Genomic DNA, 27182 nt, shown 5'->3' with positions numbered 1-27182 from the left:
ACACATAGCCACAGAGAAGGTCGTCGAACAAGGAGCACTAAGAGGAGGTCACAGAGAGCTGAAAGAGGTCATCCAACAAGGAGCCGAAAGACCAAGTGTTTATGTATTGTATCGCCTCACGAGACGGTCATTAAACACATAGTCTCTAAGAGAAGAGACTCAACAATAGAGCTTAAAGAGAAGGTTATCAAACATAGAGCCGCAAGAGAAGGGACTCAGACACAGAGCCTTAGGGAAAAAGACTAGAGCCTGTGAGAAACTCATGGTGACACAAGTAAGACAGAGACAAATGATCACAGTTCAAGGGTGTTTATTGAACGATGAGAAAGTAGTAAGTAGTAAGGCAGTCCTAGTGGTGCTTTGTCAAAATAAAAGGGCCTATACTAAGAAACCTATTGCCAAACCTTACAACTGTTACAAAAAAGGGTGTGGGATAGTTCTCAAGAAAAGAAAGAAATGTTCTCAAATGATTAATCAGGATGCAGGGGTTTGGGTCTGCCTTCCACACGTTTCAGCACAGGGTAGGATGGGAGCTGGAGGAGCACATTACAGTCTCGAGCCTCTCTAGCACGAGACAATAGTTCCAATGGCAGACAGTCTCGGGCTTCTCTAGCACGAGACAACAGTTCTCAGGTCTGTCGATGGCCAAGCCTCATTTCCTCAGAAAGTCTCTTGCCTTCGGGGTCTGATGTGTTCAGCTAACCAGCAAATCAAACGTTCCCTTAACAAATGAATGTTGTTCCCAATAGTCGTCGTGTGATGTGTTCACCCCTGGGTCCCCCTCTTCTGGGCTGACCCCTGGCTATTTTTATCCTAAGTTTGGAGAGGGTGATGGCTTCACACCTGGGTCCCCCTCTTCTGGGCTGACCCTTCTTTGCTTTCAGTGTTCTCTTTCTTTATCTTTATACAGTTCATAGGTTTTGGGATTCACTTCCCTTGCCTTCACGCCAATTCATGAATCAAAGTCTTTCAAATGTACAGGGCTTTTGCTTGACCCTCACTCCCTGGCTGTATTGAACCTCTTGGCTTTTGGCTTATCTGGATTCAAGGCCGGTACCACGGCGCGGGAGTCTCCTCTGCTCCACCTTATCAGCATAGGCTTGCCCAGTGAACCGTTGACATTTGCAGCAGGGCACTTGCTCTTTTGTACGTGGTCTCAGTTTCCTCTTCATGAAGGTTCTGCGGGCCTGGGGTGAAAAGGGCAAGGTCCTTCTCTCCTTGCCACGCTCTCGCCTTCGGCCACCATTTTCCTTCTCTTGAACTGCCACCTTCTATTTGCCATCTCCTCGTGCTGCCTGTCGTATCCGTCTTGCTCGTACTGTGCTCTCTGGCTCCACCCTTTATGCCTGTGGGGAAGGGAAAGGGCCATCAGGTGTGAGTGATTGGAGTCAATTGCCTGGCTTTGCCTGACCCTGGCATTGGGACATGTCAGGAAATGGCTCTAGTGTGAGACCGTTGTCCGTAATGTTGTGCGAAAGTGTTCACGGTGAAAGGGGGGGGGCAGTGATTGGAAATGTCCGGTTCCTAGTGGCTGTTTCGACAGGCAAAGTGTCAACTGACAAAAGTTCTGACACAAAAGTGTTGAAAAAAAGTTTGGAATTTTTTCTTAATTTTTTTATTTTTTATGGGGGTGTCCCCCCAAACCCCTGTTTTATTTTTTAAGCACTTATTTAACTATACTAAATTTAAATAAACCCTTTAATATGAGAAAAATGAATTCGATTTTTTTTTTTTCAGGACTTTTGTTTCAGAACTTTTGTTATTTGAAACTATTGATTCGAAACTTTGCCTGGACACTGAATGTCCAATGTGAGCGGTTGGGGTAAAGGTGTTAAAGGAAGGGAGATACCATGTTTCACCCGTCGGTGTCCCACTCCCACTCCCTGAGGACCCCCCATCCAGGTGATCCTCACTCAATGGTCCACCCCCAGGAACTGGATCCCGTAGCGATGGCCATGTCCTGGTCACCTGGATGACAGATCCCTGGGGACTAGCCAGGGAGACACTGTCAGGTTTCTCACAAGCCCCGGAAGAAGCTCATCAAGCATATGACTACAAGTGAAAGGCATCAAATATAGAACCCCAATAGAAGGGCTTCATATGCAGAGACCCAAGTGAGGGTCATCAAATATGGACGCAGGAGAGAAGGTTTGCCAAATATAGCACCGAAGGAGATCGTTATCAAGCGTAGACTACCAAGAGAAGATCATCAAAAACAGATCCATGCAGGAAGCCGTGAAGCATAGTGCCTCAAGAGAATAACATCGATCCTATATCCTCACAAGATGATCCTTAAACAGATAGCCTAACAAAAATGCCATCAAATAGAGACCCAACAGAAAGTGATTGAACACAGAGACCATAGTGAACATCGTCAAATATAGAGGCCAGAGAAAAGGTTTGTCAAATATAGAGCCCAAAGTGAAGGTCAACAAACATAGAACGTCTAGATATGGTCCTCAAAAATAGATCCCCACAGAAGGCCTCCAAACAAAAGGCCTCAATAGAATACTATCTAACGAAGAACCCAAGGAGAAAGTCATCAAGCATAGAGTGCCATTGATATGATATGATATGCATTGTGAAAGGTCATCAAGCCACAAGAGATGGTCAGCACACGTAGAGGTCCAACAGAATGTCTGCAAACACAGATACCAAAGGGAACATCGCTAAATATAGAGACCGGAAAGAACGTTCATCAACTATAGAGCCCAAAGAGAAGGTTATAAAATAGAGTACTCCAATTGAAAGTAATCAAGTATATGGCCATAAGGGAAAGCCAACAGATGTAGTGCCCCAAAAGAAGGTCTGCAAATACAGAGACCAAAGTGATGGTTGTGATATAAAGTTTGGAGTGAAGGTTCATCAAATATTGAGCCAAAGGATAAGGTGGTCAAGTATATAGTGGCAAGGAGGTCTTCAAAAATAGATCCACATAGAAGCCATACAATTATAGTGCCTCAAGAGAATGTTATGTAACACAAAGCCCAGTGATAAGGTCATCGAACATACGGTGCCAATAGAAGTTAATCAATCATACAACTACACGAGGAAGTCATTAAATAGAGAGTCTCAACCGAAGGTCATCGAACAATAAGACCAAAGTGAAGGTCATTACATATAGAGGATGGAGTGAAGGTTCATCAAATACGGAGGCCAGAGAGAAGGTTGCCACACAGAGCACAAAGAGAAAGTCATGCCAAATAGATCCCATGCAGAAGGCTGTCAAGTATAGAGCCTCAAGAGAATGTTGTCTAGCATAGAGGCTGAAGAGAAGGTCATCAAATACAGCGCCAAAATGTGGGCCACAAAGAGAAGCTGTTTAACACCTCATTTCTGTGTGCAGTCATGCAACCACTACTAAGGCCTGTCTGTCATGGATTACAGAACTACAGAGACAGTTCTTAGTGCCCATGACCGTATCTCCAGGCTGGTAAGCCAGATACATTGATAAAAAGCAAAAGTGGGAAGGTTATGTTGCTAACAGGAAACCACAGACATCCTGTTCTGCAAAAACACAAAGGTAATGTCAAACAGGATAACAGAAAAATGTGGGCTCCGCTATGGGGCGCTTCAGGAATGGTAGACATGTTCCTAAACGGGGACACAGTAATACAATCCACCCACCCTACGCCTCTAAATGTAGGCACAATGACACAGTTCACCCGCCAGCACTAGGAGGAGGTCCAACTGCTATCGTGAGGTGGAAAGGCACAAAAGCAATGCCCGAATTATTCCAAGAAGAGACCCACTGCCTATCAGAGAGGCGTCGAAAACAAGGGAGGTGAAGACATGGCCAAAAGGCGGACACCAGCGAGGGCAATTCAAGTCAAACAAAGCAGGCTGGATGGCCAGAAGAGACGGAAGGAATCAGGAAGCCGGCCACGAGTTATGATCAGGGGTGGACTGGCCCATAGGGAACTCTGGAGATTTCCCGGTGGGCCTCTGCACCCTGGGCCTCTTTTCTGTGGTATTTTCAAATTTTCTCATAGGAAAAGCATTGGGTTTGCTGAAAAGATGTCATACAGGGCCACTTTGAACTTTATTTCCAGGGCCTCTTTTGGTCCCCAATAAATATTTCCAGGGCCTATTTTAGTTCCCAGTCCAGTCCTGGTTATGATACTCACGGTGGTGCACCATTGCCTCCCAAACCTTGACCTTAAATACAAAGAAAAAGGAACATGTCCACCACGCATTACAAAAGTAACTGGGTCATGAGACATTGAGTCCAGCTATGGCCTGCATAGACCCTGTAGTAAAAAGCTGCCAGGTCGGATGGAGAGTATTATGAATGTCCTTCCTAGATTGAGTACTCCAATGAGACAGACTTCACTTCTTCACCAATGTAAGAAAAGGCTGAAACCTGCAAACCCTGTGCATTGATGCAGAGCATAGATTGCAGGGAAGGTAGACAGCAAGGTCTCCAGTTGAAGGTGGGCATTGCACTGGCTAACACATACCCGCTAGAGGAGGCTTCCCACCACAAGGACTCTGAAAAGGTTAACACAGAGCTTCATGAGGGTGTTGTCTAGCAAGCATCCCCTTTAATGGTCTATCTATGAAGGAGCTACAGGAGAGGGGTGTCTAACCTTAGAATCTAGGCCATTGCATATGGGGCACACCTATATCTTTGTGATTGCCAACTTGCGGGCACTTCTTTTTAAGCAAGGACTTGAACATTGAAGGAGGCTGCCAGCAGTCTCTAACGAAGAATAGGAAGGGATTGGCAGCTAGATGATGGGCAATTCACGGGATGTGCCCATCTCGGCTCCAGTGGTAGGGAGAATAGGTTAGGAGAAGTGAAGGTGCAGGGTGGGGCTAAATAGGCAGACATGTGGCCCCTGATGTGGACCTAGGCATGCTCCTTGTTTGTTTATGGTTAGATGGCTTGAGACATTGCAGATAACGCTGGGCTGTCGCCAAATGCCATTGGGTTGTCTGGCAGTGAACACACCGCTGCGGCTTGTGACCGTCTTTTTGTAATTGCCTTCTTTTGTAGTTGGATCCTCTGACAAAGGCTTGAATCCTCTGACGTCACTTCCTACAGCATTCCCACTCTTCCTCTATCACCCATTCCGCAAGCACCTCTGCTTCTGCTGTAGCACAGCCGAATCTCAGCACACCTGGAAATGCACGCTCCTCGATGGGATCCGGCATCACAACACAGGTAACACGCCCTGCTAACTCATGTCATGTAATGTTGAAAGGCCTTCGTGCTGCGCCAACACCAGCATAGTGGCACCAGAGCACAGAGGCTTGTCATGGGGTTGGCGTATTGTGCACCAACCCAGTGGATCCTGATCATGGTGCACGTTGGAGAGCAGAAAAGGTAGGTGTAGAGGAAAGGGGACACGCGAGTCCAGATTTAGATGTAATTTGTTGTGTTTGTCTATTCTTTATTTTAGTTTATTTTCTTTTTTTTAAAAAACATTTTTGATTTTAGGGCTAAATGTCCCTTTGGCTTGTTTTCTTTTTTACTATTCTTACATTTTCCTTGTCAGACATTTTTCACCATGTCTGGCCATAGTGTTAGCAATGATGATGACGTCATCTGGGATCATACACCATCCCCCCAACCTCTGCAAAAAGTTGTGCATGGCAAATAAGACGGTGGATAGTTGGAGTTATTTTCTTGTAAAAGAGCAACACTCACGGAAGATCGTAGAAGTGCAATGCTCCTTCTGTAAAAAGGTGCTTAGACGTGGGCCATTAAATGTTCCATCGCAGAGCTTAGGAACATCAGTGCTCATCCAGCACCTGGTCTGTGTCCATTGGGATGAGGTGGACAAGCAGTATTGTCAGGCCCACGAACAGCACAAGGTGAAGACACATAGGCCTCACTCTTTACGCCGTTGACCCTCGACAAGGGCATCTGCTTCTTCTGCTTCTACATCAGCAGCTGCTCTGATGACATCACCTCCAACAATCACTGCTGCAACAGCTGAGAATCCACCTGCTGTAATCTTACCGGAAGCCAAGTGTAGAATTCTCTGCACAGTGTGCCACGGGTGCATTGTTCTGGGAGGTGCCACTATAGCTGCATTTTTTATGGTGGCAATTCACTCAACCCCTTTTTTTGAAAAAATAAAAACCAGGAAACGACAAATAGCAACACAATCCCACAAAAAAGAAATGTTCCTTTTTTTTACTACTTGTTGTATGTGTCAGCCCTAATGTGTCAGCCTTAATGTTCTTCCCTTCCAAGTTCCACCGTCCTTCTCCTTCCCTCTCCCCCAAAACTTCCAACCTTTCAGCTATAAAAATATAATTAAAAAGCAGAGACTGTATAAATGAATTAATAACCCTGATATGATCCATTTTATATAGTATGTGTGAAAAGAGCCTTTTTTTATTTATTTTTTAAAGGGTGGTCTTTTGTCTTTCCATTTACATTCAGACCCTATTTGTACCCCCTCCACCATCCGGACACCATAAAAAGTGCACCCCACCTGCCCATTATGCCAACTACCGTTCCTGCCAGAGCACAGTATATTTTATACTGTGATGCACTTACAATTCGCCCATTCCCCATCATAGTAGCCGCATGGATACAAATGTCTGCAGCAGCGATTATCCTTACATTTCTTCATTTTCAAAATATGACTTACTGAATCTTAGACTCTACAATTTCTCATACTGTATTCATCCCCCTTCCCACCTCTTCCTGGTGTCATACCTTTTCCACCCCTCTAAACTAGTGATTCCAAGTTTTAAAGTTTGCATACCCGCATCTATAAGGCAGCAATATTTTTCTGTGTATAGCCACGAGTACGGTCATCATGTTTCGTAGCCGCGGAATCAGTAAAGACTTAGAAAGTATTAATAAAACCCCATTCACTAACCTAGTACCCCTTTCCTACTGTCTAGCACCCTCCCCATTTATTTTCAATGTATAATATTTTGCACCATTAGCTACGGTCTTCGGACGTGCCAGTATATTTTGTAACACTACCAGAACCCTAGCCATGGTTTTCGGCCATGGCCATTGGGCACGGCTTTCGGCTGTGCCGACTATACATTTGAAAATACTACCAGACCACTAGCCATGGCCTTTGGCCACAGCCTTTGGCCATGCTCACTGTATTTTTGAAAACATTAATGGGCCACTAGCCATGGCCTTCGACCATGGCCAGTGGGCACGTCTGCACTGTATATTTTTGAACAGTACCAAACCACTAGCCTTGGCCTTTAAAACACTAACAGGCCACTATCCATGGCCTTCGGCCGTGCCCACTGTATTTTCTCAAACATTAATAGGCAGCTAGCCATAAAACATTAATAGGCAGCTAGCCATAGTGAACAGATCCTCCAGTGGTAACCTCCTCCCATGTGGCCAGGGGGAGGGCAGCGGCTCCCTGACCCTGGGTGCAGCTATGAGAGGGAGGATCACATAGGAGGAGACAGCCTCCGGAGAGATGTCATAGCTTCATTGGATGAGATATTGTATCCCTCATTTGCCCATGAAGAAACACCCTTATAACCCAATTGCTTAATTGGCTACTGCCATGCATCTAGACCCCCCTTGAGGGAAAATAGAGAAACCTTTTCCCAAAACCCTTTAGGCCAAACTTTCATCCCTGGTCTAAAAAGCAAAAGCTCCATGATCCATTTAGAACTGGCTTATCATATGGACCATTGAAAGTGATTTCCCAAGTAATCTGCATCAGTTAACATCAATGGACTTCATTTCCCACAAACACCAAAGTACTGGGATGAGGAGGAAGAAGGGAACGATGCAGAGCAGAAGGAGCCTCAAGCCCAATGAGCGTGCTAGTTGTTTTCAGAATGCACCTGTGCGCAGGCACATTTAAAGATGGAAAGCAAACTCTAGGAGACTGCTGTTTGGTAGAAGTCGTTGTACTTCTCGGCGAGGCATGTGGTCCCTGGGAACACAGACCGGTGCGGCGTAGCGAAGTGGCTTGCCAACAAAAAGGCAGAGAAACTTTGTGCGAGCAGGAGGTGCAGCAGTCACGCCCGGAACAAAAAGATTGTGGCTGTTTCATTTATAAGCACTATGATGACTCCAAAGGAGTCATCACAGATCCTCCAGTGGTAACCTCCTCCCATGTGGCCAGGGGGAGGGCAGCCGCTCCCTGACCCGAGGGAAAATTCCTGGGCAGTCGGCAAACACTGAAGCGAAGACACAAGAGGAACCGGAATGACACAGAAGCCGTCCAGAGTGGAAAGCAGGCAGCAGGTTTTACCATGTAAGCGCGAACGTGAATGAAGATGCCACACAGAGCCGGTGAGTCAACCCAAGCCAACCCAACCAGATATATAAAGCCAGAGAAGATATATGTAATTGCCGAAATGAAAGAGGAGCTGGTACCTATGAATAAAAGAAGTCCTGGCAGGTGAGTAAACCAGGCAGCTACAAGGGCATAGGAAGTCTCAAGAAAAGACTGTGTTTGTTGAACAAAAGAAGGAATTTTTGAAAGAAGGAACTACAAGGCTATGGAACGTTGTAACTAACAGGATTGTTGTGGGCCAAGAAAGAGACAAAGAACTGTTAAACCAAGAAACGTTGGCATAGTGTTGAAGATTCCAGGGGAAGGGAATCACCCTCTGCAACCAAGGTCCTTTTACCTTGCAGAACTTTAATGTTGGCGCTGTTCTCTTTTTCCTTTATGAACTCTTTCTGCAATCCCCAGCTTAAAGACATTTCCCTTTTCACCTTATAATCTGGTTTGTAGTGTGAGGATCAGGATAGAATGTTTGGACACAAGGACAGTTTTGATTTTGACATCCTAACATGGACAGATCGTTTGTTTTTGGTTTAGGAAGGGAAATTCCTCTTAGAGCAGGGTCAAGAGGCATTTTCCCAACCCATTTTTTGTCAATAAATGTGTTTAACTAGAAACTTGGAATCTTTGTGTCCTACTTTCATTTCTGACTTCCCACAACACCCGGATACTGAATGTATTGGGGAAGACATAGCTATTTATTTTGGAGAAAGGGCACCCCTTTCTCTGTCAATAAAGTTCTGGATGGAATAACCCCAAACCACAAAGGAATCATTAGGCATCGCTTCATGCCCAAGTTCTTTCATACCTGGTCCAAATCCATTCAGCGGTTTGTGTTGTGCGGTGGAGCAAAACTTGACCTTTTCTGTCTGTGGACAAACGAATGGGGACTAGGCCAAAAGTGCTTTTTTCTTTTCTTAAATACTTTATGTATTTTTCCCAAACGTTCCAGTCTAGGGGGACACAGGCATACAGAATTGTCTGCAAAGTGTCGGAGAAATCCATCACACGAGTCAAAAGTTATTAGCGATTAATTTTTTTCCGATTTCCTTTGTAACTCCGACTCACCTTATGGGGCGGGAACCACCACCATATGATATATATATTCACTAAAAATAGTTTAGTTAAAGTTTAGTTAAGTTGAGCAGATTTATCGGAAAAAAAACCCTTAAAATACAGCACATTTGGGAAGGTATGACTAGCTTACCTCAGCGCACTCCCATTGATGTCCCCCATAATGCAATGTCCCCCATAATGTCATTTTGTATGTCATTGTGAATCCCATCTCTTATAATACGTGCTCATGGGCTTTACAACCGGAATGCGCTGAGTTAAGATGGTCATAACTTCCCAAATGCACTGAATTTCAAGGGTTTTGTTGCAATAAATCTGCTCACATTAATTAAACTTTAATTAAAGTTATTTAAGTGAAATTCAAGGGTTTTGTTATACCATCGTTTTTTTCCGCACCAATGGCTACAGCCTTTGCCCATGTCCACTGTATATTTTACAACACTACTTTATATCTCCAGCCTCACGTGTATTGTAAATAATATTAATGTCTTCTGTGTGTATATGATTTTATGTATTCTTGAATTGCCTACTGTATATTCTCTGTGTGTAACTATGAAACTGCATAACCTTGTATTGCGCCCAGATACCTCAGGGTGAGGCGCGCAATACAAATAATAAACAAACAAAGCAACAAACTACCAGACCACTAGTCATTGCCTTCAGTCGTGTCCACTATACATGTCTTTCAGGCCCACTAGCCAGGGCCTTTGGCTTTTGGCCTTGCCCACTGTATAATTTATAACACTAAAAGGCCACTAGCCATGGCCTTCTGCAACGGCCAGTGTCCACGGCCTTCGGCCGTGCCCACTATACTTGTGTATTGGGTCTTTCAGGCCTGGCTAGTCAAACGGCCTTCAGCTGTGCCCACTTTATATTTTGCAACAATACCAGGCCACTAGCTACGGCCTGCTGCCGTGTTCACTATACAAGTGTATCACACCCACTAGCCAGGGCGTTAGCACACGCACAGTGCTTACTCCCACCACTACTTGCTAGGTCCAAACAATGCATTTACATGACTGCCCTACTTCTTGTATTGCCATACTTCTTGTCATTTCATGACTTTCTTACTCTTCTCTACGACCTATCTGATGTGACCACATGATTGTTGTATTACTGTTTGGACACCTAGTTGTGGTGATCGTTCTGGTTCCTTAATGCCTCGACAGATGGTGCCTCTTCACCCGAGTTCATATATTCCTTTATTCCAATATTGTTGACAAATATATGTACCTTCTTCTCATCCTGTTTACAAACTTATGCTAACCTATGTCAATAGTCTTAACCATTCCATCCGCCCATTCACTGTTATGCTCTTGCTGCTTAACACCTTGAGGCTGTGCTCAAATTAGCTAGTGTAACCAGCATGGCTCTGATCTTACTATCAAGATGTCCCTGTGACTCTGTGTGCTGTACTTGGACCATCGTAGCACGGTAATTGCCATACATCTTGACATTGTGCATTAATTTAATCCGTGTAACCATGACAGTGTGAAACCTAATAGAACAATGCCTCTGTGATGCAGCTCTTCTGCTCACTTGCTGAGAGAGGCATTGATTCTAGCACAGCCTGAATTGCCATTCACTGGGGTTAGAAACCGAGCACAGCCGAGTCCGTCTGCTAGAGTACTGCTTAAGTAACATATCTCACAGAGCCCCACACGGCACTCGTCTCAGTTAGTACTGATCCCACCCTTTTGCCAACTTGTGTCCTACTTACTACCTACCTGAGCTCACCAAGACTCTCTACCATCCTCTCCCACATACTCGAAATCCGCTCTACCGCTGCCCCTTTCTATGACACACATGGCAAACCTACGTAAGGTAACCTTAACCATGGCTACTTTCCTACCTTTGCTTAACACCATAACACCTACCAGGTTCCTTCCCCCTCTCAAGCCTAGACTGCCCTTGTCAAGCTTTAACCCTGAAGTTTCAGATAGTAGCCAATACCTCATCACTCCATAACAATGGATCCAACTTTACGCCTCCCGGCCTACTCCTAACCAACCTTGCCCATTAGGTATTAGAAATGCCAGACTAGGATCTCGCCTCAAACTTAAAGGGATGGTTAACTTGCACTGCGTTACCTCTACAAATCTCAAACCCATGCCCATCACCAACACAGGAGTTAACGCTGAAGACAACAACATCAACAACACCAAACATCACAAGGAACAATATCCTCAGGCATTGAGGCACCTTCCTCAGGGATACCCCACATCAAAGGAGCCCTCATAAATGTGAGATCACTAACTGCCCATGCCCTAGATATAGCTGATCTCATCACATCTTACCATCTTGATTTCCTAGCAGTCACAGAAACATGTTTAAACCTAGCCGCAGGGCCATCTCTGTCTCTAGCCATCCCAGAAAACGACACCATTATCAGAGCAGACAGAGATACCAGTAGAGGCGGTGGAGTCGCATTCATTGCAAAAAAACAACTAGGCCTCAGAGAATTTTCTAAAGAACTATTCTCTTCAGGTGAACTTCTCTCAGTCAAACACCTGTTGTCAGCTGCACGTACACTTTTGTTACATCTCATGTACCGACCCCCTGGACCAATATCTTCCTTCGAGGAAGACATCACTTACCTCCTCACGCAGAACATCAAACCTGGCTCCCAAATAATAATGCTTGGAGACCTTAACTTAGGCCTCCACAACGCGAATAATGTCAACGCAACAGCCCTAGAGAACACACTCTCACAGCTCAGCTGTGAACATTGTATCAGTGGTCCAACACATAGCAAGGGAAGAACCTTGGATTGGCTGGCAGACTTAAACTGCACTAGTAAGATCCTTGCCAACTTGCCCTGTGCCTGGTCTGACCACCACTGCATCTCCTTCACCATACAAGACAGCATGTGTCCAAATTCAAATGTCGTTCAAGCCCTGCCGGCCCTTTCTAGAAACAATCACCACATCACTGCAGATAACTTACAGTTCTCAATGGACTTGTATAACCATACCCTACCACAGGCATTAAATAAAATCGCTCTGCTAAAAATGAGAAAAGCTAAACCTATAGCCCACCTAAACAAGTGGTTCTTTTCAGACTTGAAAGCCTTACACAGATCCAAAAGAATCTCTGAAGCCACTTGGAAAAAAACACCTTCTGACCTAAACAAGGAATACCTACAAAGCACCCATCCTAAAAACCAATAGTGAGACCTACAACTTCAGAATACAAAATGCTAAATCAGGCTCGAAAGAGCTACTCACCATCCTCAGGGAGTTGGAGTCTCCTGTTCCACCTACAGAATCCTGCATCAAAGATGACTCTTGGTGTGCCAACATCCAAAAAGCCTTACTTGACACAATAGCTCTTTTACAATCTAAAATATAAGCTAAAAAACGTAATTTGACTCTAGGCACCAAATTCAGCAAGCCGCATGACCCATCTTCCAAACCCTGCCATCCATTCCAAATTTCCCCGGACACCACAAAGGAGGTAGAAGACATCATAGCCAGCCTAAAACCCTTTAGATGCCAGGGGATATCTGCCCAGCTACCGTTATAAAGGATGGTGCAAAGGAACTCGCTCCTTTCATCACTTCCCTGATCCCTTTGAAAAATCCACAGTCCCAAATAATGTCCAAGAGACATGGGTCATGCCTCTTCACAAAAAACCAACCTTAACCCGAGCACACCGACCAACTACAGGCCCATAACCACAGTACCGTTCCTTCTGAAAATCCTAGACAGAGCGGTATACCTCCAAAACACAAAAGCACCTAGAAGACAACAACCTCATAGGCCTGCGTCAATCAGGATTTAGGCCAAGACATGGCTCAGAACCGCCCTCCCGGGGCTAAAAACCCAATCGATGAATTTAAAGATAAAGGAAATGTGTCCATCCTCCTTCGGCTTGACTTATCAGCAGCTTTTGATTTAGTCAAACATAATATCCTCACTAAACAGCCTCCTTTTCCCCGAACACCGCTGCCTGGATACAATCATTCTTAGCAAATAGGACTATGAGGGTCTTCACACCTATGGCCTCTGCCAAACCAGTCCCAATCTCGTGTGGAGTGCCACAGGGCTCCTGTGTCTCTCCCACTTTATATAGTATCTGTACCAAGCTCCTGTTCGACCACCTGGACGACTTGGGTGTCACCTACACTAACTATGCAGATGACACCCAAGTTCTCATCACTCTTACGGGCTGCTATGACAAAGGTACCAGACTGTTAAACGAAATCTACCTTCAAATTCAGGCATGGATGGCCACCCATGGCCTCTGACTGTACGGTCTCATCTAAACAAGCTAGATACCCATTACAAATCATTCAATATTGATGGGAACAATATAAAGTCACCAACTAGGTCAAAACTCTAGGCATATACCTGGATTCCACCCTTTCTCTCACTAGGCAAGTCAATGTGACTTCTTCAGCGACAGCTTACACCTCTAAGTTGATCAATGCCTGTAAACCTTTTCTGTCCACCAAGAGCTGCATTACACTGGCCAGAGCACTTATATTATCTAAGCTGGACACCTGTAACACCTTTTATTTAGGTTCCAATAAATGAAACTTGAACAAACTGCAAGTCTTCCAAAATAATGTACTTAGATCTGCCTTAAACATCCCACAAACCAACCACATCTCATCAGTAAGACGCAACACGCAGTGGCTACCAGTGCAATTCAGAATTACACTACGAACCCCAGTGATCACGCATAAATGCCATTCCAACACGGCCTCAAAATACCTGGTCGACAAATTCAACAGGAACCAATCTACCAGGCTCACTAGGTCAAACTACTCACACTGCCTAAACATTCCTAAATACAAACTGCAAAAAGCTGGCAGGTCTAGCTTCCCGGTGCTAGCAGCTAAGCTCTGGAACTCTACCAACAGCACTAAGAGCTGAAACATCATTTTGGCCATTCATAAAAGAAGTAAAAGCTTGGATCTTCGCCCAGCAAAGCTAGAACCAACACATTTCCCCAGCTCTTCTCAATTGTACCGCTTCGATAAACGTCTAGCTCTCTAACACTAGGCATTTATCTGTTTCACTTCAACTGTAACTATAGTGCACATTGTTAACTCTACACCTGTCTGGCATGGTTACTTGATATGTAACACAAGTCTACTACTAAATGTACTTCCTTTTGTAACTACTGCTTCCTGCTTAAGCAAAAGCACCAGGATACCACAGGGTTAGGCGCGCTCCATAAATAAATAAAACTAAACTAAACCATAATTTAGAACACTACTGGGACAATGACTTTTCACCCTCTACCTCACTGTAGCTGTAAATAAATATATATATATGTATATATATGTTTTTCCCCATAACCGTGGGTAGAATAAAAGTTAACTACAGATAGCCATGGTTACCTGTAGATATGCGATACCTGCGGTTATCGGTAAAACCGTAGAAAAAATGTAAATGCTTCCCTGCCCTACGAGGCACTCACCAAGTGCCCCGCGCATCTGCGTCTGCTCCCCCGAATCCCCTTAAGGCCTTTTCACCTGCCATTCTACCCTAACAGTCGTTGTTTACGTGACACACTTCCATTCCCAGTGTCGGTTAGCTGTAGTTATCCCATAGAATAACCCCGGCTACCAGAAAAATGTTTGTGCTTGGTGCTCTAAACTTTATCCCTAGCCCCCATCCAAATCCCAAATTTCACATGGTGGTCCTCTTGCCTCCCCCCACCTCTAGCATAATGGTCTTTCATTGTATTTTGACCTGCAAATAGCATTTTTCTGCCTTTTTGTTTTCGGGTAGCCGCGGGTACACCCGCGGTTATCTCTCACATCTAACAACAAAACAAATGGCAGTTTTTCAGTCCTGAAAAGCCTGTCTGCTGCAATGAACCATGGGTGATACACCTTTAATTTGTGGCCGTCAAATATATTAAGAACTACTGGACGCAATAACCCAAGACCCCCCTGCCGCCATCCCGGAAATCGAGTCAAAGCTTCGTGCCCAAGTTGTTTTGTACCTGATCCAAATCCGTCCAGTGGTTTTTACTGTGTGCTTGAGCAAAAATGTATCTTTTATTGTCGATGGGAAAATGAATGGGGACTATGCCAGCTGTGTTTTTTCTTACACTGTTGCAAGGAAAAGTGTGGGGGGTATTATCAAAACCTATTACAGCACAAGCTTTATACAATATTAGCCACAACAGCAAAATCACCAACGCTGACTTAAAAAAGTCTAGACCTAACCCCTGATCTGTTACACAATGCCTGGTATAGTCAACTCTACCCCAAAAACGGAGGGGTTTCCTCCTTCAACATGTGGAGAAGGAACAAGAGAATTGCCAGAGAAGCTACAGAACACCACACTCATGTCACTAGTGTCAACTGTGAGAAACCTGAGGGTATCCTCACACCTACTCCCCTTGGATCTTCTTCTCAGGTGGCATTGGAAAGGCCATCGCTTTAGAATCCTGATCCTAGGGGTGGAGAAGTGAGGGCGGATCACCTGGGTGGAGGGTCCTTGAGGATTGGAAGTAGGGTATCCACAGGTGAGACATGGGGCCTTATTACAGGTCTGGCAGTAACCCTGCCGGAGTTACCGGCGGGTTGCCGCCAGACCCATAATAATTTACTGGCACCTGACTTCCTGGTGCCACCGGGTTATTACAAGTCTGGTGTGTGGAAGTCAGGCGCTGGTACATTTTTTAATCCCCATTCCCATAGAGTCCACTCTGACTCTATGGGAGTGGGGACACAGGAGCACCGGCACCATTTGCAACAGTGCTGGTGCTCCTGTGACAAGTCTACCTACCGTGGTCGCTGCATCTGGCTGGGTCAGACCTTTTGTGCACAGCAGTTCCGGCAGGCAAACTTGTAGTTTGCCGGTCTGGAAACGGTGCCGTTGAGCTTACCGGCACCCTTATTTCCGGACTGGCAACATTGTAATGAGGCCCATGGTATCCCCCTTTTCCTTCTGAACCCAAACCTAACCCCCCGAGCGGCAATTATGGGCTACTGTAAAACGACTCCCCTCAATTTTCCCCAATCTACTGCAGTACTGGGATGAGGAAGAGGTGACTAGGAGTAATGAACACCAATAGGTTATTTCACCACTCTAGTACTGAGATGAGGAAGATGCCTGTAGAGCACTACAAAGGTCAGGCATGACCCCCTAATTGTGGTAAGGCAATGATAATTGAATACTCACACCTGCAACCTGTCAAGTGGTTGCAGGTTTACACAAAGGGAGGAAACCAGCAACATAGAGACCGACAGGGATGCCTGTGTGGGGGTGTTAGACAGAATCCTGTGAAGTTCCCTTGGGGACCACTGCAAGAAGATTAAGACTACAGGAGTAAGCAGTAAACCCAATTGGTAGCATTCTGTACCACCCAGATTTACCTGGTAGCTGTGGCTGAGCAGTCCGACTTCTTTCAAGAAGAGTTAGGCAGTATACAGACGATACACAATAGGGCCAAAAACACAGTAGAACAAGCAAACACTGACCAGAGCTTTGTATCAAAAGTATATAATTATTTATTTAACACACACTTTAAAAAATACACTAGTACTATTAATCAAAAGCAAGTTCCAACACAATCAGAAAAGTATTTACACCTCCCTTAGCAATTACTAGTTAAAACACCACTTTTTCTCAAAACAGAGGTGAGCGTGTAACTTAGACGGCACTCCAATAATTAGGTTAAAGGGAGAGAAAAAAGGCAGGTCATAAAAATAAAACAGTTCTCAACACTTTTAAGAGACAAAATCAAGTTACTGAAGACAGGGTATACTGTAGAGCCAAAGTTCATAGGCTAGGCCCACTTTGAATGGAGCAAAGCGAAATGTGCCCAAGATCACACGGTTTAGCAATGCATTCAAGTCTTTGTAGAAATGTTCAAAAGAGGTTGGGGCGGTTCAAAAGACAAAGTTAGAAGGTCTGGGGGCCAACCCAGTTGGAAAGCCAAGGATTTAAGGGTCACCTTGGGCAAACCGAAGAAAGGGAGGCCAGGTAGAACACAGTACCTTAAAGAGTGAGGAAGCTCCGGCGGTGGCAGTTGTTCCTGGCAGCGGGTGCAGTTCGTGGTTTCGATGAGGGGAAGAGAGGATCTCGCCTGGGAGGAAACTTGGAGTTGTTAAACTGCCCAGGGAAGAAACCAGCCGTGGAGTTCGTCGGTGAAAAGGTGTGTTCCTGGTATTCGCGGTCACAGTGGTGCAGCTTGGCTATCCGGCCGCCGGGGTGCTTGGCACGGGCGATTCGACCAAGAGATGTCCTGGAAGGTGAAATGGCGAACTGGTTGATCCCACCAGCTCAGAGGGAGAAGATTCTTCCAGCAGAAGATCTCCTCTTGTCATCGGGAAAGTGGTGAGGTCGTTGCAGCAGGGCTCCACCGGTGGTGTTGTCGTTGCAGATGGCACAGCTTCTTCCCTCTTCGGATTTCTTAGGTCCTGTGGCGACTTCTGAAGTTCCAGTCCCAAAAACCCTGCTTTTATGCAGAAAAACCCCCATTCAACAGCCTAGTTGTCACTCAAATATGCTAAGTGGTGAGCCGGGTGGCTCACCACTGGCCCAATCAGAACAGAGTGTGACTTGAGTTGCTAAGGCAAAACAGTCCAAGGTGCCAATTCCCCCACCCACACATCCTGTGTAACCCAGACAGAGTGACACCAGTTGGAGGGCTTCTGTGGAGAAGCCCGCCAAAAATTGGAACAAAGGGCCCGACCTTGGTTGGAGTTACAGAGACGGACACGAACGCCATTTTAGAAAAGAGTTCTGGCAAAAAGACCCAACCGTTGATTTAATATTAAATAAATAAACCAGTGGTATCTTTAACATTGCACCAAAAAAGTGGTGCGTTTAAAATCAATGGTAAAATCCCATAGGAAATATTCCGGTGGAATATTTTGCGTGGTAACCACTGCCACCAGCCAGAAACTCGACAATGGGGGACTGAACAGTGCCCCCTTGGAAACAGACCCAGGGGCAATCGAATTAACCCCTTCCAGTACTTCCACAATATCATGGTTTGTACTAGTTCTGTTCACAATTTTGGACTAGTAAAGTCAATGGTGACTTTACATGCCCCGGGAGACAGTAGTCAGTCCCAGGGTATGGAGTCTATGTTTGGGAGTCACTATGACACCCCTGTGTTACTGCACTGAGGGTGCTGTGTAACACATACACAAAAAAACAGATGATACCCTATGGAGTAAAAGACCCCATAGCCCATAAGCACACAAAAAGTCAGCGACATACCTCAAATCATGCCTAAGAGTGGAAGGAAAAGAGTCTCACTCTTAGCAGGAGAAAAAAAAAACAGAAATCCAGCAAAGCTGCTGGGGGACTCACTAGATTTGGGAAATTAGCCTTATAAGAGAATTCTCCCTAACAGGGGGAGACCAGCAGGGAGTCATTTTTGTGAGGAGGTAGCCATGGAGGGCCCAGAAAGGAAGCCAGGATGCTGGCAGATAACCCAGAAGACCTGTGGAGCCCAGGAAGAGTTGGCCCGACAGAGGTCTACAGGTGCGGGAGCCTACCTGGTCAGGAAGCCGCAGCTGGAGCTGCAGGCAAAGGAAAAAGATAAGGAGTTGCCACCTGTATCCGCGGAAGGGAAGCGTGGCTGCCTGCGAGTGCAGAGAAGCACCGGAAAGTTCGAGCGGGGCTCCCAGTTACCGGCACGGCAGCCAGCGGAGCAGAAGTGAAACGAAGCAGCTGCCCGTAAGTAACGCGGAGGACCGGTGAGTAAAAGGGAATGTGACTTGAGATCGAGGCTGCTCCTAGGGACTGCATGGAAGTGATAAATTCCGAATGAACCAAATGAAATGCAGATGAATATGCAGATTCAAATGAACCCAAAGCCACAAGTTGACTGAGAATTAAGCAGCAAATTGAATAGCAACACATATTGAATACCGAACTGCATGAAAACTTTACGAGAAAAGCTACGATCTGATGAGAGATAAATAAGAAAGTGCCCATTTGAAAGCAACATACATACTGAAAAAGAGAGCAAGTGTGAAAGAGCATGGCAGAAAGGTGAGGAAGAAAATAAGACTACCACACAGTGAACTTGTGCTTGAAAAACAGTGTGGTAAGGCCCAAGACTGGCAGAGGATGTGTAACACATTGTGGCAAAGCCAAGAGGCTAACCAGAATAAGCCAGGAAAGTGTGAAACATGCACATACAGCAGAGGCCAACAAGAAGAAGCTAACTGACTGTGAATCTGTACGCAGGGGCAAATACAGAGGAACCTGTGTGGGCTGAAGAGACTGGGGTTCCTGGTTGCGGGACCTGTGATGGGTGGACCGTGTGGTCTGACAGCTGCTCCTAGACCAAGGAACCCTCAATTGTCAAAGTCAAAGACATTGTGGAACTAAACCAAGAAGGAGCACTTTAAGTGAATTGGTAATGCAAAAGTTGACCAGGAGTTGTGTTGAATATTGAAAGACTGAAGCCAGGTATAAGTTGATATAATGGAGTCTTGGGGAAGGGAATCCTGGTGCTTGATGAACTACAATGTTGTCTTGAGGACAGACCCCTCAAGGTCCTTTTCTTTGGAACTAAGTTGTCTTGAACTTGAGGAAGTGAACCCCAATGCTTGTTTGGAACTGTGCTGCTTTGAACTTGGGAAAGGGAACCCCAAGGATGTGTTGTACTATTTGAACTTGGGAAAAGTATTATCAACACTTTGGTTGAACTTTCTTGAACTTGGGCAAGGGGAGCTGAAAATAAAAGGCGGAGCTGGAAGAAGCGCAGCATCTTGTCTTGATCACCATTTCTTTTATTGTTGACATCCCCACACATAGTTTAGCTTTAGTTGTGAGGCCAGGGATAGGTTTTGGACACAGACAGACTTTTAAGTGGAACTCTTTGACTCAGACTTTCCTTAGTTTCGTTCAGGCTGGGAAATCCCACCTTAGCATAGGGAAAGTTAGGCCTTCAACCATCCTGACATTTAATTTAATAAACCATTTTATTTTGAACTTTGATTCTGTTGCCTGTGTCTTGCTTCATGATGCCTTCACACCACCTGCCATGATTTCTGCTAGCTTGATGTTGAGTCACTTATCCAGATTATTGAGAGGGTTCAGAAAGTGAAAAAAGTGTAAACACAGAGAACCCAAGACACTGCCCTAGAAGCCAGTCCCAGCCCCACCCCAGAGAGAACCCTCACCGGGATGGACAAATCTGACACCATCATCGAAAAGCTAGGAAGGGAGACTGATGCTGAGTTGGGTGTCAAGGGTTCCCGTGACGACATCAGGAGCCCCGGCAACATCCCACAAAACATCTGTGGAGACAAAGCTGAGCACGCTCATACATCCAGAACGCACGATCGGGCAATGATATGCCTGAGGTAAGCGTGGGCACCTGGGTTGCTTCTGTCCTATTTTGTTTCCTTAAAACAAAAGAAATGGTAATCCTGGCTAGGAACCCAACCCAATCTGGAACTTTAATAGCATCAAAGAACCATGGAGTAGGTAGAAATTAATCTTATCCCTCCTATTTTATATTCTTCATTATTTTATTTTAACCAGAAATTATTTCCACTGACATTTTGAAAACATCTATATCAAAACCCTGTACACCGCTCCATCTTACTTCATTAATATGTTAAAACAAGGCCCTGACCTCGATCAATCAATGTTTGCATCCTGCGCAACATTGATTTATTTTACAAAAACAGACATGGTAAAATCAAATAAGTATCTCTTTCTCATATAAAAACATTACTGAAATAAAGTGCATGGGTGTTAATAAGTGCAGATCATGCGAAACATTTTCAACATTTCATAAAACAATCATTGAAATTAGGACTCTCTTCTCCATCCTACATCTCTCATTGAACTAAAGTTGTTAGCACATTGTTCTGCAATTTCTATGGTCTACAGTACACATCTGGATGCAGGACGAGTCTCCCTTACATGTCATTGTAAGGGAAATAATTAGAAAGCACGGAAGTAGAGAAGGACTGTTTATAGTTTCACGTTCAATACAGTTCAAGACAGTTCAAGACAAAGCTATTTTCTGTGAACAGAAGGACATGGAATACAGTGTTTCAATTTTCCTACTCAACATGACTTTTTAAAGAGGAATCTTCATACTTACCACATGTGTCCTGACTTCCATTTCAAACACCAGAGAAACCAGGAAAGCCGGCTTAGGTCTCACAGTGCAGGCAACACCAGGGAGGGTCACACAGGGGAAACCAGGAAAGCCAGTTTAGGTCTCACAGTGCAGGCAACACCAGGGAGGGTCACACAGGGGAAACCAGGAAAGCCGGCTTAGGACTCACAGTGCAGGCAACACCAGGGAGGGTCACACAGGGGAAACCAGGAAAGCCGGCTTAGGTCTCACAGTAAAGGTAGGTCTCACAGTAAAGGCAACACCAGGGAGGGTCACACAGGGGAAACCAGGAAAGCCGGCTTAGATCTCACAGTGCAGGCAACACCAGGGAGAGTCACACAGGGGCAACCAGGAAAGCCATTTTAGGTCTCACAGTATAGGCAACACCAGGGAGGGTCACACAGGGGGAAACCAGGAAAGCCGGCTTAGGTCCCACAGTGCAGGCAACACCAGAGAGGGTCACACAGGGGAAACCAGGAAAGCTGGCTTAGGTCTCACAGTGCAGGCAACACCATGGAGGGTAACACAGGGGAAATCGGGAAAGCCGGCTTAGGTCTCACAGTGTAGGCAACACCAGGGAGGGTCACACAGGGTAAACCAGGAAAGCCCGCTTAGATCTCACAGTGCAGGCAACACCAGGGATGGTCACACAGGGGAAACCAGGAAAGCCGGCTTAGGTCTCACAGTGCAGGCAACACCAGGGAGGGTCACACCGGGGAAACCAGGAAAGCCGGTTTAGGTCTCACAGTAAAGGAAACACCAGGGAGGGTCACACAGGGAACACCAGGAAAGCCAGCTTAGGTCTCACAGTGCAAGCAACACCAGGGAGGGTCACACAGGGGAAACCAGGAAAGCCAGTTTAGGTCTCACAGTGCAGGCAACACCAGCGAGGGTCACACAGGGAACACCAGAAATGCCGGTTTAGGTCTCACAGTGCAAGCAACACCAGGGAGGATCACACAGGGGAAGCCAGGAAAGCCGGCTTAGGTCTCACAGTGCAAGCAACACCAGGGAGGTTCACACAGGGGAAACCAGGAAAGCCGGCTTAGGTCTCACAGTGCAGGCAACACCAGGGAGGGTCACACAGGGGAAACCAGGAAAGCCGGCTTAGGTCTCACAGTGCAGGCACCACCAGTGACGGTCATACAGGGGAAACCAGGAAAGCCGGCTTAGGTCTCACAGTGCAGGTAACACCAGGGAGGGACACACAGGGAAAACCAGGAAAGCCGGCTTAGGTCTCACAGTGCAGGCACCACCAGCGAGGGTCTCACAGGGGAAACCAGGAAAGCCGGCTTAGGTCTCACAGTGCAGGCAACACCAGGGTGGGTCACACAGGGGAAACCAGGAAAGCCGGTTTAGGTCTCACAGTGCAAGCAACACCAGGGAGGTTCACACAGGGGAAACCAGGAAAGCCGGCTTATGTCTCACAGTGCAGGCAACACCAGGGAGGGTCACACAGGGGAAACCAGGAAAGCCGGCTTAGGTCTCACAGTGCAGGTACCACCAGTGACGGTCATACAGGGGAAACCAGGAAAGCCGGCTTAGGTCTCACAGTGCAGGCAACACCAGCGAGGGTCTCACAGGGGAAACCAGGAAAGCCGGCTTAGGTCTCACAGTGCAGGCAACACCAGGGTGGGTCACACAGGGGAAACCAGGAAAGCCGGTTTAGGTCTCTCAGTGCAGGCAACACCAGGGAGGATCACAGAGGGCAAATACAATCCAAGATGGTGGCAGGCCATAATAGAGATGTTTTGAAATCCTTTAATGGCCATCATGTACATACATATATAACAAAACAAAAAAAGAAGAATCATTTTGATGTTGGCCTTATTTCTGATTACAGATGCCCCCATAACACTATACATGAAAACATTCCTAAACAAGGTTTGACAGATGAGCAACAAAGTTCAAAATAAAAAGCCATGGATTTGTATTTTGTATTCATCGAGAGAGCTGTGGCGGTGAGAATACAACAAAACAACAAAACTCTCAGGGTGCCTTGATATCTTGTGCTTAAAGCACTTGTGCTAAACAAGAGAGCAGTTGCGGTCAAAATGTTTCGGCTAGATATGGTCAAATATCGCCATACTTTCATCAGGACCAAGATTGTTTAATGTATTGGGAAACTTTGTGAGTAGGGACTGGCATACAATGATGACATGTACATTTATTTACAAAATGTGGTGGTATACCTGAGGCTCTTTACGAGGCCAGCATGGGTATCTGCAACTCAGATTTAAATCTAATTCGTAAATATCAAAGATACAGGTAGTGAAGTTCAAATCTACCTGCACTTAATATGGAGATTTCACAGTGTATCATGTGTACCTGGTTGGACAGCCATAGCTCAATTCAACTTCTCCTAAAATGAAGATTCTTGAATGGAAACAGTTTCTGGCAGTGATTTGAAGATTTAAAAGAATGGCTGTTGTGACTGCTGGGAAGAAATGAAAATAAAATGGAGGCATGGGTTCTTCCTACCTAGCATAGTTTGGCAGGCCCCAGGGGGTGCGTAACCATAATGTTCCCATTTGGGGCAGTGAGTCTGTTTATCTATGAAGGTCAAATGCAGCGGGTAAGAACAACGTACTATCCTCGCGGTGCCATACTGCAGGGCAGCTGCAATATAGCTGTTCCTAAAGGGAGTATTTCCATTGGTCGAAACAATCATGTGGTGCCTTTCGGAAAAGGTTGTTGGAGACTGACTGTGGAAATATATATATATATATATATATATTTTACATGGCCACGGTAGTGACCATGTAGTTATGGTTAAGTTGCTGTTTCCATAGGAAGAGCACTTTTTGGGTGGCTTATAACTTCGCTCCCCCTGGACAAAGTTTGGTGAGGATTCGTCCAAGGGGGGAAAAGTTATAGGGGAGGTCCCAAAACTTTTTTTTCCCATAGACTGAATGGGAAAAAACTTTGTGCAAGGCTACAGCCCGAACCGCTGGACGGATTTACACCAAATTTGCGTCAGGAGCGGCGGCCTGGTCCCGAAAGCGTGATTTTGCAAATTTGGTGTAAATCCGTCCAGTCGTTTTTTAAAAAATGACCAAAATGTAAGGCAAAAAAATTAGTGATATCTGTGTTCGCTTCGCGGATGGACTTCCCTGTTCGCTCCGCGGACAGCACCCCGATTGGCCCATGGCCTTGCGTCATGTCCGCGGACATATGACGTGTTCGCTGATTGGACGGCAAGGGGCGTGGAGCGTGTCAGATTTTCTGTGGCGCCCGCCATCTTGTATTCGCCGTCGACCGCGTACAGCGCGGTGAAACGTGGATAAAAAATTGTATTTAGTGCCGTGTGTAAGAGTGTTTGGGGAGGGTGGGGGAGTATGAGATAGGTTCAATGTTTTGTTTTTTTATGTGCTAGACGTTTTTGTTGCGTTCGATTTGTCCACGGTGAACACGGCTGTTCTGACATTTTGTAAATAAACTAAATGGTGGGGTGTTTAGAGGACGGAGTATGTGTCATTTTTGTTCGAAAGGAAGGTAAAAATGAGCTAGGAACACTCGCGGTGTACTTAATTGTTCGTAAATACACCAACTGGGGGTGTCCTCAGGACGCTGTCCGTATTGTAATCTGTCTAGTTGAATGTGTTCTAAGAACACTCGCGGTGTCCCAAAATGGTTGCAATTACACAAAATGGGGGTGTTCTGAGAACGTTGTTTGTATTGTTCGTTGTCAGGGTGAAAGTGTTTTTAGACCACTCCTTTTGTCCGCTAATAGTACAATTTCCTATGGGCGTCAACCGACTTTTTGTCCACTAAAGAAATGATAAATCCGGCCGGTGTGCGCCGACATTATGTGATAATCCTATGACTGGCGCTATTGACCTGGCTGACTTGCTTTTGCGACACTAAATCATATCTCCCGCCCCTAAGCCTGATATTATCAAAGCATTCATATTCCCCGCCTCTCTCTGTGATGTTACAGGGTGCGTCATCAAACGCGCCCAGTTCTCTGCAGTCCTAAGTGACTTTACACAGAACCCGGAAGACAACACATATTATGTCACAACACAGCGCGCCACAATTCGGAATATGAAACAGTGATTTAAAAGCAAACAGCAAGATTGTAAATTTTGTAAAGTACATTTATTTGACATCAAATGTTTAGAGAATATTCAGCAATTTGCATTTGCCTTTGTTGTCGATCCGCAAAAGTTCATGTTGAGGCACGCAATGTTCCTTTGCGGTACAGAGGGTGTTAGATCAGCTTAGAACTCAGTGTGCCACAATTCGGAATATGAAACTGTGGTTTAAAAGTAAACCTCAGGATTGTACATTTGGTAAAGTACATTTATTTCACATGAAATGTTTAGTGAATATTCAGCGATTTGCTATTGTCTCTGCTGTCGATCAGCAAAAGTTTATTTGGAGCCACACGTTGTTCCTTTGCGGTAGATAGGCTGTTGGTTTATGATAAAAGCAGTAAATGGTCGCTCTGATAATCGGAAGGTTGCTCCAACAACGAGCCATTAGACCACCCTATTGGTTGGTATGTTGTTTGTAGCCGCTAGTACTGCGTAAGGGCATATTGGTCCTTGGCGATTGTCCCATAAAATGGTGAGGGTCATCAAGTTGCATATTTGGACCTGCACCTGGCAGTTGAAGACCCCATCCACTGGAGTCTGTAAATCGTGACATAGGCAAAATGGGGCCACATACCTGTTTTAAAAAACATAAATTAGTCTCACCAGCCGATCTTCATTAAAAATCATCATTTTATTTATTAGGGCGTGAAACTATTTGCTATCGAAGATAGTGCAACGGAGTATGTTAATAATAAAATAATAATATTTTCCCATTCATATAGCGCTAAGAACCATGAGGTATCTAAGCGGTGCTTATTATTAACCACGGTGTGTGGTGCTCATTTATCGACCACGGAAGGATGAAAGGCTGAGTTTGGCCTTGCCGGGATTCGAACGTGCGTTAGCAAGCTGTGCACGGATGTCAAACGAGCGTTGTACTCGCTGTGCCACTTGACAGGGTACAGTGAAGTGGCACAGCGAGTAGAGCGCTTGACTGCCTATAGACCGGTTAAATTATTTCTATTAACACACTCTGTGTCGTCTGCCTTTTTCAGAGCCCTCTAAACGACAGGGGATCAATTCGGCGGTGATAGTGCGTGGTAGAAAACATTATGCCACTTTCAACGAACAAGTTCAACTTGAGCGGTCTTTAATGCTACGCTATTGTAATTATATTTGGTATAAAATAATCTAAAGGGTTACTTACAGTACAATTGCAATTTCCATTGTCTACGAGTGGTGCAGTCCCAAAATACGACTCCGCGTGTCCGAACGATCTTTCGCATAGTGATATAATATATAAAAGTAGTTTCGTTTCAGAAATTTCATCTTTATCTTCTCTTACGTTTTAGCAACACTCCTTCAAGAGAAGTCTTTCATCACAATCTCTGTCTGTCAAGGTCAAAACACAATACAACCTTATAGTCTGCTTCGTGAGGCTCTCCGGGGCCTGAGAAAAAAATGGAAGCAGCTGACCTTCACTGTGAACGAGCATAAATTCTTACTTTGCAACATTTTGTGTAAAGCCATCTGTAGAAGTTGGTTTTTGCACGCCATGTTTGTATATTGTTTGCGTGATATTAAAAAAGGTTTGTTTAAGGGACGTTATGGTTCTAAGTACAGCCGAAAGACCCCTGAAAATCGCAAGTTATGGTAAGCTATGAAAAATAACTTGCGCCACCACCGTGCACTGCTAAGACTAACACCCAGGATATCAAAGATGACATCGCAAATGTCATTGATGAAATCACTGATG

General features: G+C 45.3%; 1 protein-coding gene across 1 annotated transcript in view; it reads left to right on the top strand.

Annotated features, from left to right (window-relative positions):
• The window catches only part of NIBAN3 (niban apoptosis regulator 3), a 402636-nt gene that overhangs the window by 157457 nt on the left and 217997 nt on the right, over window positions 1-27182 (top strand). The window contains exon 5 of the mRNA XM_069604007.1: window positions 5000-5167. Within this exon, the coding sequence (XP_069460108.1) occupies window positions 5000-5167 (168 nt within the window). The remainder of the gene's footprint in view (window positions 1-4999; window positions 5168-27182) is intronic.

This window comes from Ambystoma mexicanum, chromosome 3q (assembly GCF_040938575.1).
Source record: "Ambystoma mexicanum isolate Mex_15411 chromosome 3q, UKY_AmexF1_1, whole genome shotgun sequence".
In the NCBI taxonomy this organism is placed as follows: domain Eukaryota; kingdom Metazoa; phylum Chordata; class Amphibia; order Caudata; family Ambystomatidae; genus Ambystoma; species Ambystoma mexicanum.
Note: the sequence above shows the minus strand (reverse complement) of the source record. Positions and strands in the feature narration are given on the sequence as shown.